At 42.6% G+C, this 15,955-nt stretch overlaps 1 protein-coding gene across 1 annotated transcript; it reads left to right on the forward strand.

Moving 5' to 3' along the window:
- Window positions 1-1,864: 1,864 nt before the first annotated feature.
- Window positions 1,865-8,535, forward strand: LOC136446396 (von Willebrand factor-like). Its single transcript, XM_066444748.1, has 7 exons — window positions 1,865-1,897; window positions 2,664-2,835; window positions 6,050-6,190; window positions 6,750-6,861; window positions 7,216-7,408; window positions 7,673-7,767; window positions 8,340-8,535. The coding sequence occupies exons 1-7, from the start codon at window positions 1,865-1,867 to the stop codon at window positions 8,533-8,535; spliced, it is 942 nt and encodes a 313-aa protein (XP_066300845.1).
- The last annotated feature ends 7,420 nt before the right edge of the window (window positions 8,536-15,955 follow it).

Here is a 15,955-nt window from a genome sequence, read left to right on the forward strand (position 1 = left end):
ACATTTAACTGGAACCAAGAGGACGAGTATTCCACACGAGAAGGGGACATCGAAACATCTCTGACTGCATTCGCCAACAAGTTTAAGGTAGCACACGCAAAATGAGGGTGTAAGATTGGTGTAAGCCTTTTTGACAAACGTTTGTTGAATAGAGAATTGCAAGTTCTGTTAACAGTGGGTTTTGAACCAACAACAGTAACTGTTATAAAGTTGCCTCATGACCGAGAAAATCTAAATATTCAGATGCGTTCTTCTGTGGCTTAAAATGTACCTATGTTTGGTCATTCAGATGTTAAAATAGAAGGAGATTTCTTTCCTTTAATGAAATATAGGAAGCATAATTTGAACCAGTAACTCTCTGATCTAATGCAACAATCTGCTGCAAAATGTAACTAAATATCTTTCCCTACAGATGAGGTTTGAGTGTACAGATGTAGACCAGTCGCAAGAGAACTTTAACCCCTGCGTGACCTACTCACAAAACTTCATGTACGCCTCGGAAAAGTGCAGCTTCCTCAACAACGAGATCTTCAGCAGCTGTCACGCTGAGGTAAGGATTATTCTCTACTGAATTTGTACAGTGTGAAGAAAAACAGGCATGTACAGTCAAACCTGCCTATAACGGTCACTCAAGGGACTGGCCAAAATCGACCGCTATGGACAGGTGGCCGCTCTATAGAAACGGTTGATTTACCACGAGCAATAAGTGGCACATGTTTTCTGTACCCACTGGGAAACATTTATTCACATACATGTACAGTCAAACTTGGTCTACCGACCACTTCCACAAGACGACCCGATCGGCTCAAGATGACTGCTTTCGGTAGGTCCGGACTTTTCCACAAGCAAATTTAAGTCCAAGTCGATCCATTGATCCGCCCCCAATCCGCAGCACATGCGACCAAAATGTTGCCAAAGACAACCGTGTCATTTTCAATTGCGGGGCGACATCATTTATCAGCAAATAATTGCGGAATTTCACGGTAAAATCAGCCTGTTTGGGTCGGATTCCTTGCCGTGAGGAAAAACAACAGCTGCAAGATGGCGCTTGAGGTCATAGGGTCATGAGATAGTCTACTGTAATGTGGGTGCAGCTGCATTTGTGAGTTATGATTTTACTCTACATCAGATAGTAGAAAATGTAAACTTATTTCGTCAAAGAAGTTCTTTGAATAAAGAGAACAGAGTATGCTAAGAATTAATGGCTTTATAACCTTTTTTTAGAGGATAAAAGGCGTATGTCTTTTTTTTTAACAAACTGCTCCCCCATGGTACTACTAGTGAAGTAACCCATGTAAGCAAAGCGTCCCGCTAGGACCGCGCACCAAGAGGCTCTCTTTGTCTGTCATATTCTGGCGTCTTAGCGGTTTTGGAAAGTCAAAACCAACACCAGGAGCAAAATAAAACCATGTACAACATTTTCATGGGTAACACTGCAGCAATAATGACATTTTTTTCCGCGGGGATTTGAAAGAAGGCTCCCGAATCTTGCGGCGACCATGCGCCGTGACCGTTATCGGCAGTGTTTCCAGACCCGCAGGACCGAAAATCGAGTGGCCGCGACCGCGTTGGACAGGTGACCGCTATAGCCTAATTCTTAATGCTTATGTCAATGGGAAAAATCCAAGGGACCGACAAAAAGTGACCACTATGGGCAGGTGGCCGCTATGCAAAGGTGACCGCTAATACAGGTTTGACTGTACCAGCAAATGGATAAAATGATTCAAGATTGTTTTTGGGTGTGGTGCATGATAGAGTCTTAAGCTGGCGTCACAATTCATGTGAGCGTCGGCCGACTTTGTAGATCGCCCGAAGCTCGCCAAATTTCAAAATCGCCCGAACACTAAAAAATTAAAAATCCCCCATGAGATGGTACCATGTCTTGGACATGGACGAAGTCAGTATCGACTAACCCGATAAAAGGACAATATTTGGATCAGCTTTTATTTCTAAAAATCGCCCGAAGCCCTCGTAATCGACAGGACGTCGGCCGTACTTCAGCCGAAAATGCACATTTGAAGCTCGCCAACACGTCGGCCGAGCTAAATTTCTTATTTGTGACGGGGGCTACATTTTGTACATTGCACCATCGTCTTTAGTTTGTCATACATACACTGTCTGTCAGGTAGGTTAGTGTGATCTCTGGGTTTCATCATGAAAGAGACAACATTATCATTCTGCTAACAGTGGCTCAATTGTATTATTCTAAAGTTAAAGGTCCCATTATTATATGATAGCATTTTAGGCCGTGGGTGGTAGTGGGTTGTTAATAGGGCATAGCATTGGGGGCTGATCCCATCCTTCTCCTTCCACCACCTCTTACCTTCTAACAGAAATCACAAACCCATTGTACATCTGGAGTGGACGGAGAAAGGGACAAGGACACAATGTCTTAAGCCAGGAATGCTACGAATCGAACCCGTGACCTCTCAATCTTGTATTTGCTCACCGTAGCTATACTCGGAAATTCAACTCCACTGAATTTCTTAATTTGTTCGTTGTTACATTATCTGAATAAATTTTAACAAAGAAAGATACTGTGACAGTCACATTCCAGTTATCTCAGACTATAGGATTGTAACCTGTAGATATGTGACATTCTGACAAGTCACATTTGCGGTTATACTGTATTCTCAATTTGACATCCATGTATGTATTTCCAGGTTAATGTGGATATTTACTACAAGATGTGTGAATACGACGTCTGTGGCTGTGAGGACCCCAACAAGTGTCTGTGTTCCGCCATCGCAGCGTACGCCGCAGAGTGTGCCAAGTCATTTGGAACAGACCTGTTCATCAACTGGAGAGAGCACGAAGATATCTCCGACATTTGTGGTGAGTTCAACGTTAGAATTCTCTACACAGTCATAAGAATAATCATATACTCATACAGTAGACTCCGCTTAACTGCACCATGCATTTGCCAGCGTTTTTGGTGCAATTATCCGGCTGGTGCAATTATGCGAAATGTCCAGCTGGACCGTACCACCATGGGCGGGGCGGTGTATTGTTAGTCAGAAACACTAGCACAAAGAAAATGGACGAAATTATGCAGTTATTAACTTTATTTACGTATTCAAGGACATGTACTGTACAAAAATCTTGTAAAGTTTACCATGATACTGTACAGATTAAACTTAACATTTCTTTTGCTTCCTCACTGATGTTTAAATCAGTAGCTAGGTACTGTACACGTGTAGAAAGAGAAAATATGCTTGATTCGCACAGCAAAGAAAACAACTCCGACTGTAACGTTATGTCTAGAATAATGACTTTGGTCTCACAATTTGTTAGTTTAAATGGCGGTAGGTATGACTAAGACAAACTTGACACCGTATCTACAACTTGAGTCAACAAATTACATCGAAAGTTTCACACTTGTGTTGGTGAATGCACAAACAAAGGATAAAAATGCGCCGATAGCGTAAAAGCACAAGGACGATCTAATCTAACAAACACAACTCCGCCTGTACTGTATTTCTAAAAATGATGACTTTGGTGACATAGGTCTGACAATTCTAAGTTAAGATAGCGGTATGTTTGGCAGAGATTACCTTCTTAATTACAACTTGTGTCCAGGAATTACACTGAAAAACTCCATCGTCAAAATTCCAAATAAGGAACAAAAGTCAGTGTATCTAGTGGGCAGATATGGTTAGATGACTCAGATCAAGGACAGATCATTCTCCTTATACAGTATCAGAGCCTAACCCGCGTATACCTTGTTCCGGTGAATGCAGGAAGTTTCTAGGACGCGGATTCAGCCAGATGATCACGTTAGCACCGCACCGCCAAAAGCGACTGTTATGTCCGCCTACACGTCTGTAGCCCTTGCCGAGCCTCTATTGTTTCCGACTAGATGTACGTTAAGACGCCGGTCTTTTATTATCGGCAGCAGTATGTAGCGCTGCCGCAAACCTCAAACCACCGACAACACCCCATGCCATCCTTAACGCGAAATCAAATCCACGCGAACTTGAATGCATTCACAGTAATAAGATAGTAGTACAGGTAGAGACCAATCTTTATTGAGTGCAGCATGCTGTCTGCCAAAGCGCAATGCCGCCTTTGGTAGGCGTGCGTCTCTTGATGGTGCCGACACGCCCTGGACCTGCCCGGGACCTCCCATACGATTCCTATCAACGTGACTGTCAATGGAGACCGCCTTCTTTTGTTACTCAAAAACAGTTTTAAACATATTGGCGGTATTGCGCCTTTACACCGGCAGGTATCGGCTCATTTGTACCACGTTTGCCAATTTTTAGCGCACCTTTTTAGTTAACTTTTTGAGGATTTTTGAAAAAAATTGGTGCAGTTATCCGAAATTGGTGACAATGCCCGGTGCAGTTATGCGGAGTCACTAACAATGCAGTGAATGGGAACCGGTTTGGGATTTTGGGATTTGGTGCAATTAAACGGAAGGTGCGTTTATCCGAGGTGCAATTAAGTGGCTTCTACTGTACATATAATTGTTAGATTTAGATTGTTTATGACATTGCCTTGTTGTAAGGTCTTAAAGAAAAATCTGCTGACGGTTATGATATACATGTATTGTGTATTTATTGATGACAGACTTTGGAGATGGAAAACGACATTTAAAGTTTTGTGACTGATTTGTGACTTTATTATAACGGGGGTTGCCCAAACCTAGGACGCGCCCTAACTTAGGACGGACTTTTTAGTGATCTTGTTATGCATAAGTACGCCGTGTTTGTGTCCACTGACTATGCTCATAAGGAAGATAAATAAACCAAGTCCATGCACATAATTTTTATTTGCATTCAAAACATATGTGTACATATTCATTTCTTGTTTTGTCGAGAATAGTATTTTGACAATAATGATGGCAACGCTGAGTAGAGGGTCACTGCGTAGCTAGACGGCCCGACACCTAAATATACGACCTGTGCCAAGCAGATATACAACTATCATACACATAAGAAATATAACTTCATAAAACACAAAAATATTGGGTCTTTAAGTGTTTCTTGAGAAGAAAACCGACCAAAGAAAACAACGTAAACATCGCTGCCGTCTGGCAACGTTGTTTTCCCGCCATTTTTGGGGGCCGCGATGGTGCCGGACGGCGATTCAACGCACAGCTTTGTAACGCTCTAACATGTGATTGGTACCGTCTATGAAAAGGAAACTGAATACAGATATGGCGAAGATATTTCCCAATAAGTGGACGGAGTATTGTTGATGTAAGCGGTGTCGTTTTTTCGTAATGATTTTGTAAGTCGGGTCGCATGCAAGACGTACGCCGGGCCGCGCGCAAAGTGCGTAGTAGCCTATTTCCCGCCAAAACATGAGCTGGGATGCGCTAGATATAGCCCTTCTCACATGACGTTAGAAGTGCACACAGTCAAAATTTTCCGGTCAAAAGAAAGCTAGAATATAGCAGACTTCAAGCCTTATTTACATTTCCCTAACTTCATCACCAACTTCCGAAGAGAGCAAAATTACCAAAGCGTACTAAGTTAGGCACACTATCTGGCGTAGCACTAAATCAGAAGGTACATTCGTGAAAACGTCTCACAGCGTTTGCCGCTTGTAACTCGGAGCGTGAAGGGCCCATGAACATTATGAATACATTTCTTGTCCATGTATGTTCTTTAGATGAATGTGTTCAAAATTCATTTATTAAAACATGACCATTCTCTGGCAACCAGCAATGGAGCGCCGTGAGTTTGAGCGCGTAAAAAAACGTCCTATGTTTGGGCGACTCCCGTTATCACTGTTGAATAATGAAAAAAATGTAATAGTAAACTGTGGGAAATTCCCTGGTATCAATGAGTGTTTTCAAATCTATTTCAGACCTTTAGCCCCTGTTTATTACCAGGTCCTGATTTTTTTACCTCCCCCTCCTGTTCTGGTGGCCAGGTGTACAGTGAGTGAAAAGCGGTAACTCTTGTAGCGTCCTGTTGTTTATTTGTTTGTTTATTTGTCTCCAGCCCCGTCCTGTTCTCGGTGGCCAGGTGTACAGTGAGTGTAAAGCGGTAACTCTTGTAGCGTCCTGTTGTTTATTTGTTTGTTTATTTGTCTCCAGCCCCGTCCTGTTCCGGTGGCCAGGTGTACAGTGAGTGTATGAGCCCCTGTGGGAGCACCTGCAGCGACCTGCGCTACGCTGACGACTGCAACACCATGGGCATCGAGATCCCCTGTATCGCAGGCTGTAACTGCCCTACAGGTAAACAGACTGGAAAAACACTGTTTATTTGTCTATTTGTTTTGCATAACCAGTAAACAGTAAACCCCAGGCCTACTCTTTGCGATAAGTGTGGTGGGATCTTTGACGTGCTCAAAGTGTGGCTCTTCTCAAACTTGGAACTTCTAGATGTATTTTCTTTGTTTTCTGATATTATTTTCTTCAGCCACACCACACCAATTCAATTGGTTTGCTTTTGGAATTGAAAAAAACAGTAATTTTGAACTAGAATATCAACATGAAAACAGAGAATGAGGGAAATCTGTATCTTAGTGCACAGTTTCAGGGTCAGTGAATATATCCAGATTCAAGGGTTCCTCCCAGTTCCTCCTTGATGAATTTTCATTTTACAAATTCTGCAAACAAAGGAAGTAGATTGGTGTGGTGTCTTCTTTAACCATATTTGATAAGAACAAATTAAAAGTTATGATCTACTTGGAGGTAATTTTTTTAATTTGTTTTCTTCAAGTGTTTAGTTAAGCTGGCTATATGCTTGTGATGAACAGAGCCCTGGTCGTTTATTTGTTTGTCTATCTTGCAGGTTTGGTGTTGGATGACGCAGGTACATGTGTCCAGCCCGACATGTGCAAGTGTATGAATGGAGACTTGTTCTACGAACCAGGGGCGACCCTCAAGCAGGGCTGCAACACCTGGTACAATCACTTCTCCAGGATTGAATACAGCTAATGGCTTCTTGTAGTTTGTGGGGGATTTTTCTTGCTAGAATACTATTACTGTAAACAGTAATTCTTGAAATATGGTTGCAAACTTAAAGCCAATAAGAAAATTTTTGTTTTCACAATACTGTACAGTATGTGACTATAGGGCTACTGCAATCACTGTGAACACTCCATTTACTCCTTATTGGGAAATTAAATTACTGTGTAGCATGACAATTCCTCTGTCATGTCAGCTGTTAAATAGCTATCAGTTAGCCTGAAAAAGATCAGAGGTCTTGTAAAGTTCATTTGAATCTTTTTCCACAATGCTGTTTGTGTATCGTGCAGTGTTTGTGAGAGCGCCGTGTGGAACTGCACCACCACAGACTGCGCGGATCTGACCGTGTGTCCAGGAAACATGGTGTACAAACAGTTCGTGTCCCAGTGTCCGCTGACATGTGACAACCTGGACCACCCGGTCATCTGCCATGAGGTGCAGCAGTACCCGGGGTGTGGCTGTGACACTGGCATGGTCATGGAGGTACGTTTGTTTGTTTGTTTGTTTGTTTGTTGTGTACAGACAGTAGACATGTATGTCTCAGTGCCTGCAACCTGTGACAACCTAGACCATCTTGTCATCTACCAAGGAGAGCAGACTTACCAGACATGTAACTTTGTGTTGGTAGGCAACCAGTGTAATCTTTTTTTGGCAACTAGTCCTGTAAGAAGCACCAGTTCAGAATCTGTAACATTTATTTGTTTGCGCTGTTGCCAGGGTAATGTTTGTTTGTTTGTTTGTTGCCAGGGTGACCAGTGTGTTACTCCAGAAAACTGCCCCTGCTCTCACGGAGGCCAGAAGTACCAGCGTGGAGAGGAGATCAGACGCGACTGTAACACTTGGTCAGTTTTCCTGCTATTTTTTGCTGTCTACTCGTGTCATGAAAGCTTTGTTGTTATGTTACACAATGTCATACAGTGTTTGCAAATGTACAGACGTAGTGTGAAGTATGCTGTTGTGTGTGCAGATGTACAGATGTGCTGTATAGTGTTTGTTGATGTGATCTATCTATCTTATGATCTTTTAAGTTAAGCACTGGACTGCTATTTTTTGTAGCATTACACATAACTTGCGTAGTTCAGCAACCCTGCCTCTGGACCAAGGAGTTTGGGAGTTTGAATTCCGTCTGTGTCGCTCACCTGACATGCACATTACTGGAGAGGGTTGCAGTCCTAACATTAAACCACAGTCCACTGTTCATTGTACTAGTACATGTGCAAAAGAGGGGAATTTCTCTGGTACAGTGTAGAAATACTGTAGAAAACATTTGTCTTTTCTGTCACGACCAGTTAGACAGCTGGTCGTGACAGAAATTAGCTCTATAGTGAGTTTAACTGGTTTGAGATCACGTTCTTTCTTTGCACGTGAAAAAATAAGATACATATTTACAGATATCTTGTGTTCCTTTCTGCAGCGTCTGTAAGGGTAAACACTGGGACTGTACTCGTGAGAAGTGTGACGGAACTTGTCTCGCCTCGGGCGACCCTCATTACATCACCTTCGACGGGAAGTTCTTCTCCTTCATGGGCCAGTGTAACTACATCCTCTCCAAGCACAACGACAACCTCTTCACTATCACATCTGAGAACGTCGCTTGTGGCACCAGGTAATCTTACAAACATGCTCAGCAACTTTCATCAGAGGTTTGATAGATTCATGGCTTTCCTGCATGCGTAACATACTGGTAGGTTAACGGTAAGTGCGAGACCACCAACAGTATGACCTTTTTAAAAACATTTTAAGGAGCTACTGCTAACCCTCGATTCGAGTGACCTGTTGTACATCTCTCATTCTTATGATGACTATAGGAGAGTAAACCTGTAAGTAATTGGATTCAAGGACATGTAGTGGTGTGAGAATGATGACTTTTTAACTCCGGGATGGAGGTTCACCTCTGTCGGAGTACTGTTCTAGGTTGCGTGTGTGTGTGTGCTCGCGTCTATGACTTTCTTGATTCAAGATTCTTTTGATGGATTTGTATGGATTTTGGTATGTGGTTTACGATAATGAGGTCCTGAGAAATCAAGAAAATTTTTGGTCCCCGAGTCGTTTTTTTCAATTAGTGCAGTGTTACAGACCGACCTTCCTGAAAGTAGTGTGATGTATTCCATCATGGGAGGGAGATTGCTGAGATTGATTAAGGGAAGATGGACAGGGAGGATCACCTGTGATGGCTAGGGCTATAATGGCATTAAGAATGTACAAAAACTCTAAGTGTTTCACAGGGGTATGGCATCTTCAATTTCTTGTTTTTGAAAGAAGCCATTAACCAAAACCCCCCCACCCCTAGTGGAGTGACCTGCACCAAGTCCGTGACGATCAACATCGGTGGGATCGTGATCCACCTCCTGAGAGGGAAGGACGTGACCGTGAACGATCAGCCCGTGGCGATCCCCGCCAACTTCGAAGCGGAGGGCATCGTCATCCACCAGGCGGGCCTCTTCATCATCGTCAGCGCACAGATCGGCCTGCAGGTTAAGTGGGATGGAGGTGAGTAGTCATGGCAACAGTAGCAATAGTAGCAATTGGAAATGGTACGTCCCTGAAAACAGAGGTATTGTAATCAGTTGGCGTTTTTTATTATCCTGTTGTGTGTCGCGGCAGTTGGGCAGCCTGCCATGATGTAAAACAGAAATGGTGTACTGGGATACTTGGATAATTGGATGTCTTTTTTACTCCGCTCCAATGTGGAAGACAAACAGGAAGTGATGACTACACCCACACACTGTCAGTTACATTGCATGTCTGGGCTTGAGGGATGTCCATTTAGGGCTTGAACTTGAACAATTGGATATCCCTAATGTCAAACTTTAGTTTGTGGCCCAAAGTAAAAATGACAGGAAGAGAGAAACAGTAAAATGTGAATTCTGTGCATTCTTGTTTTCAGCAACAAGAGTCTACATCAACCTGGACCCTCAGCACGAGCAGAACGTTGTCGGTCTGTGCGGAAACTTTGACGGAGACGTTGAGAACGACTTCATCACGCGTCAGGGTAACACCGAAACACGGTCCGACCTGTTCGGCAACAGTTGGCGTATTGACGAATCCTGTGCCACGATTGACCACGATGACATCATCCACCCTTGTCAGGTACAATTTAACTCTTAAGAACAAACTTTTGCACTACCCTAAAGCTCCCCTGATGGCACCCCAACTTAGAAGATCCTTTTCAGTTTTTCACTTGGTAGGTTCTTCGATCTCTGATCTATTTAGATCAGATACTTTAGAAATGGTACAAAATTTCTATGAAAGCATTTGGGAAACAAAATAGCCGTTGAACACCAGTGGACTAGCCCCCTGCCGTATTGATTGCACAATATTATATATATATTATATAAGGACTGCAACTTTTAGTTTTTCCACAGTACCAGGAAAAGAGGGTAGAAAAACAGAATGTTAGATATTGTTGACATTTTGATGAAGTAGAAAAGACAGAACTTGAATGTGTCTTTCAAGAAAGCAGAATGTCAGACTTCACTGTTTTTTTGTTGTTTGTTGCCAGGCCAATGAGAACAGAGAGACATGGGCCAGGAAGCGGTGCGCTGTCATTGCTGGTGACATGTTCTCAGCCTGTCACAATGTCGTGGCCTACGAGCAGTATTTGGAGTGGTGCATCTTCGATGCCTGCGGGTAAGAATAATCAACCATGTGTTGTATCATAGCTGTTTGAACTTCATCTTACGGTTTCCATCCCCTACAGGTCTGTATCAGATGTGAAAATATTTGCACAGAACAAATTTTTTTGCCTAAAACTTGCTTTTGCCTAAAAAGAAGAAAAAACTTCTGTTGATTTTTGAAAAGTTTGTGACATATTATCTTGTTTTGCAGTGACAAATTTGTAAAGAGCTGACAGAGAACTTTGGATTTGTTTCACCTTATGGCTTATTAACAAGGTTTAGATTTTGCTGGTCTCTTCACCAGTCATATCTGTCAAAAGGAGTGACTTTATTGTTTGGAGGGATGATCGGAGTTGGTGATTCGACCAAAGTGTACATGACATTACAGGGCTCGAAATGCGTTTTTTGGAAAAAGGTGCACTGGTGCACCCAACTAAAAGAATTAGGTGCACAGAAAGAATTTTGAGTGCACCACATAAGATAAAGTTGAATGTCAGCAAAACATATTTAAGTTTAACGCTCTTGAGAACTTCAATCTGTAATTCTAAAGCTGATTTCAAACAAGTAGTACATCAACTTAAGTACAACAAAAGGTTATTGTGGTTTTTCTGATACTTACATATCAAGAATATTCTGTATACAAGTGCACAATAGTACCTTTACCCTATAGCATACAAAAAATAATCTAGGTGCACTGGTGCACCCACAGTCAAGAATTAGGTGCACACCTCCAATTTTGGGTTCACACAGGTGCACATGCACCCAGTATTTCGAGCCCTGCATTATGTAGCTGATAATATCATGTTGTTCCTGTATAGATGCGACTCAGGTGGGGACTGCGAGTGTTTGTGTACTGCCATCGCTACCTACGCTGAAGCTTGCAATGAAGTCGGCATCTACATCCGCTGGAGGTCCCAGGAACTCTGCCGTAAGTACAGTGTCATGTTCTGTGATGCCAGTCTGCTCAGCTGCATGCTTTATTGTGTAATGAAACTGTTTCTGGCCAGGATGTCAAGGGTTTTCAATCCAAGCTGCTGCAGCATTACAAGCCTGAAAGTAGTGTGGTACAGTCCATAGACAGCTGCTCTGCCTCGCTAGATGAATGACCTCAATTTGGGACACCCGGTAGGCTACTAGTAGGTATTTGTGTATTGAGCATAAAATGTCACAGTACATTATGGGGTTATGGCATTAAAGAATTCACTGATATTTCACTCAGGTACTAGTATACTATGAGATCTTAATGTGCTTTTTATGATCTGTACATACTGAGGAACAAGTTTTTGTATTCTTTACAATGGATAGAGATATATTTTTCATCTTCCTCTAGCAAAAGTTCTATAATTACAATAGTATCTATCCATCTGGGATATATTTTATATACAACTACTATTTGTAAGCTATTAGTGAATTAAGAGTGTCAGACATTTCCCGACTCTTCCAGCCATGCAGTGTGATAACGGGTACATCTACGAGGCGTGCGGCGCGATCTGCCAGGACGACTGCCAGAACATCGGGGACGAGCCTGACTGGTACTGTGTGGAGGGAGAGTGCTCCGAGGGATGCTTCTGTCCAGAGGGATATCTCGCAAACGGTCAGAACTTTTGAATTTCAGTACCATGTTTACCTTAAAGTTTTTTCAATTACATTATATAATTATGAAGAGTTATGATTCTTTTCTGATTTTATGCATAATAGTTTTCATCTTTTTTTTCTTTTAATCTAACATGATTTTTCTTTTATCTGATAATTGATTACAAGGAAACAATTTCAGAAGTCGTTTACCCAAATGATGAGTTACTACATTGTACATGAGAGCTGTACAAAACATAGTACATTGAATGAGATTGCCATGCAGTCTGAATAGAAAGACTCTTTTTACACAACTAAGAGATTTATTCAACCGACGTTTCGCTGACCATCTGTCACCTTCCTCAAGGCAATTCTGACTGGTTCACATAGCAATGCAGCGCAGGTGTTGCTGCTTATACATATTAATGAGATGCAACCGCAAAATATTTACATATGTACAAGAACAGGGGATGACATCACTATGCGGTCCCAAACGTACAGAAGACTTAGTGTAACACATACACAACTATATATATCGATCAAAAAACAATGCAACGATTATCCTCTATTTCTTAAGGATGCGGTCCCAAACATGACTGAGTCTATTTTGCGGTTGCATCTCATTAATATGTATAAGCAGCAACATCTGTGCTGCATTGCTATGTGAACCAGTCAGAATTGCCTTGAAGAAGGTAACAGATGGTCACCGAAACGTCGGTTGAATAAATCTCTTGGTTGTGTAAAAAGAGTCTTTTTATTCAGTGACTTACCAACCTGAGGAAACTATTCACGGATGCCATGCAGTCTGTTTTTGACGTATCATTATCAGACACCAAGGAGGTCTGCAAAAGATGTCTTTTTGATTTTTTTATGTTGTTAGTTTTCTCCAATTTAAGTTAAATATATGTTGTCTGTTCCAGGCGAGTACTGTATTGAGGCCGTGGGGTGCCCATGTTACCTGAACGGCGTGCCTTACCCAGCAAACACTGTCATACAACATGACTGTCTCAACTGGTAATTCTACCCAAAACTCTAAACCCAACACCAACACCTTGAGATATAGAAGATGATATTCAAAAATCAAAACGATGTAACCGCTAATTATAAAATCAACTCAAAATGTCTCTGGAGTCATTTTGAATGTTTGGCAAAAAAATTAGAATGTAGACTTTACATGTGAGAGCTCAAAGCTTATGGCTAAGAATTCCTATTTTCTACTCCAGTATGATTTATATAGATTGATGATGATGATGATACATACTAATACAGTGTGCTTTTGTTCTACTAACACCACACTGTCTTGCAGCACTTGTGTTGATGCACGGTTTGAATGCTGGGGAGAGGCCTGTCCAGGTATAGATGCCTGTCTGTATTTGTATTACATATAACTGCCCATCAGTACTCACATGTACTGTAGCAGTAACTGTTTATATTTATTTACAAAAATACAGACTGAACAACCTTCACATCTAACCTTAAAGTTTGTACTTCTAGCTGCAAGCATTGTTTAGATCTACACAATCATGCGTCTGTACTTGATGGCAACACTATATTACTCAATGGATTTGTATGTTAACAATTGAAAATGCAGGGCTTCAGACAGTAGTTAGGAAAAACTGTATCATATTCTAAAAGACTCCATGTGTTTTCAGACTATCTTGTGTTTTCCCCTGTGCAGAGGTGACGTGTGCTGAGAACCAGTACGAGTGTGAGAACGGGCGCTGCATCCCCGTTGGCTGGGTCTGTGACAACGAGAACGACTGTGGAGATGACAGTGATGAGAAGGATTGTGGTACGTCTTTCTGTCGTTTTCTCATCCTCCCAAGGGAAGGGTCAATGAAGCTTTTCCAAACACAAGAATGGTCCAAATTACTTAATTTAGTTGGTGTCATTGTTACAGTAGATAAGTCCTTAATGTGCAAAGCAGCATTCTGTCAGGAATGAAAGTTGTGTCTGAGTTCTTTAGATTTTAATGGTTTCATGATTTTAATGGTATAGATGTATTCCTGGGATCCTAAACATTCCCCTTTCGTCACATCCTCCTTTCCCCACCCCTCTCTCCCTCACACAGCGCCACCCTCACATCCACCTTCCCTCACATCCCCTTCACTCACATCCCTCTTCCCTCACATCACCTTCCCCCACACCCTCCCTCCCCCACACCCCATTCCCTCATATCCTCCTTCCTCATACCCCCTTCCCTCATGCCCCTTCCCTCACATCCCCCTTCCCTCACATCCCCCTTCCCTCACATCACCTTCCCCCACACCCCCCTCCCCCACACCCCATTCCCTCATATCCTCCTTCCTCTTACCCCCTTCCCTCATGCCCCTTCCCTCACATCCCCCTTCCCTCACATCCCCCTTCCCTCACATCACCTTCCCTCACATCACCTTCCCTCACATCACCTTCCCCCACACCCTCCCTCCCCCACACCCCATTCCCTCATATCCTCCTTCCTCATATCCCCTTCCCTCATGCCCCCTTCCCTTATGCCCCCTTCCCTCATGCCCCCTTCCCTCACATCCCCCTTCCCTCACATCACCTTCCCCCACACCCAGGAAACCATCCGCAGTTACTGTTACAGTAGAAAGTCTCAGTCTAGTTGCGCCAATTGTGTGTTGTATCCTTAACACATAAACTTCCCACGCCTGTCTGTAGTGCGAACTTGTGGCCCGGATGATTACCAGTGCGACAGCGGACAGTGCATCGCCATCCAGTACCATTGTGACGGCATCTTAGACTGTGGAGACTCCTCTGATGAGAAGGACTGTGGTAAGGACTAGTCCATCAGTAGGATGTTGGCTTCACGGACTTTCACCCTCACATCAAATGCCTGAAAACATAACCTTTATTTTCTAGTAATTGAAAGCCGTAATCAAAACTTGCTCATTTGCAGACAAAGTCCTTTGCTTTTGTTTGCTCAACAGCTAGATTTGTTTTGTTTGCTTTTTGCTCTTTTTTTCTTCAAAGTTGCTTCATGCAACCAACAGCTTATTGCTTATACAGATTGATTGAAAGTAGATTTTGGAACAGATTCTACTGGATTCTTACATGTAGCTATAACAAAAGTGATTTATTATCTGCTGAATGTTGGAAACATTTCTACCTTCCTCAGGGCGCATTTTGTTATAGTCTGTGGCATTGATGCGGTCCCAATGTGGCAAAGAGTTTAGTAGGGCTCACTAAGCTCTAAGGAACGTAGCCAAAAGGTTACTGAAATGCCAGCCGATAAAACCACCTACATGCTAGTAGTAGTCGGGCGTGTTACGGGGTGGTCACATTTGTCGTGGGTCGTAGGATTTTGATGTGTGAGGTTCAACATGCTGTGACAGAACAAACCGGCGACAAGGAGCTAAGACAACTTTGTTTGTACATGTAACAAGACTGAATTTTGTACGATACATGCACCATCATTTCAATAATGCAAACAACGACCATACAACGTATAGGACTGGGCCCTATCTGACAACCTAGTATACCTGATGACACTAGTAACAGAGATGTTGCTGCTTGTGTATGTACCCCCAGCTCCCCCTGTGTGCGAGGATAATGAGTTCACCTGTGCTGACGGCCGCTGCATCCCCGTGCCGTTCCTGTGTGATGGAGACTACGACTGTGGTTTCGACGATCACTCGGATGAAACTGGATGTGGTAAGTGGTGTCAGATTTTGGAATTACTCCATTATTTCAGGCCTTTAGGGCATTAAGCTCTGTAATGGTCACTCTTCAAGGATCAAGGCAACACATATTAATCAATAAACTAAATATCCCTAATCCCAAATCTAGAAAATATGACAAAAGAAGGATGATATTATTATGGCAACTCTAACTCAGATAT

The sequence above is a fragment of the Branchiostoma lanceolatum genome, chromosome 12 (genome assembly GCF_035083965.1).
Source record: "Branchiostoma lanceolatum isolate klBraLanc5 chromosome 12, klBraLanc5.hap2, whole genome shotgun sequence".
NCBI classification, from domain to species: Eukaryota; Metazoa; Chordata; class Leptocardii; order Amphioxiformes; family Branchiostomatidae; genus Branchiostoma; species Branchiostoma lanceolatum.

What these genes read in the sequence shown, in the direction of transcription:
- LOC136446396 (XM_066444748.1), top strand. Translation starts at nt 1,865, where the DNA reads ATGAGATGGTACCATGTCTTGGACATGGACGAA. An exon ending in ATGTCTTGGACATGGACGAA is followed by an intron (nt 1,898 to 2,663) that starts GTCAGTATCGAC and finishes ATGTATTTCCAG; the next exon opens with GTTAATGTGGATATTTACTA. An exon ending in AGGCTGTAACTGCCCTACAG is followed by an intron (nt 6,191 to 6,749) that starts GTAAACAGACTG and finishes TCTATCTTGCAG; the next exon opens with GTTTGGTGTTGGATGACGCA.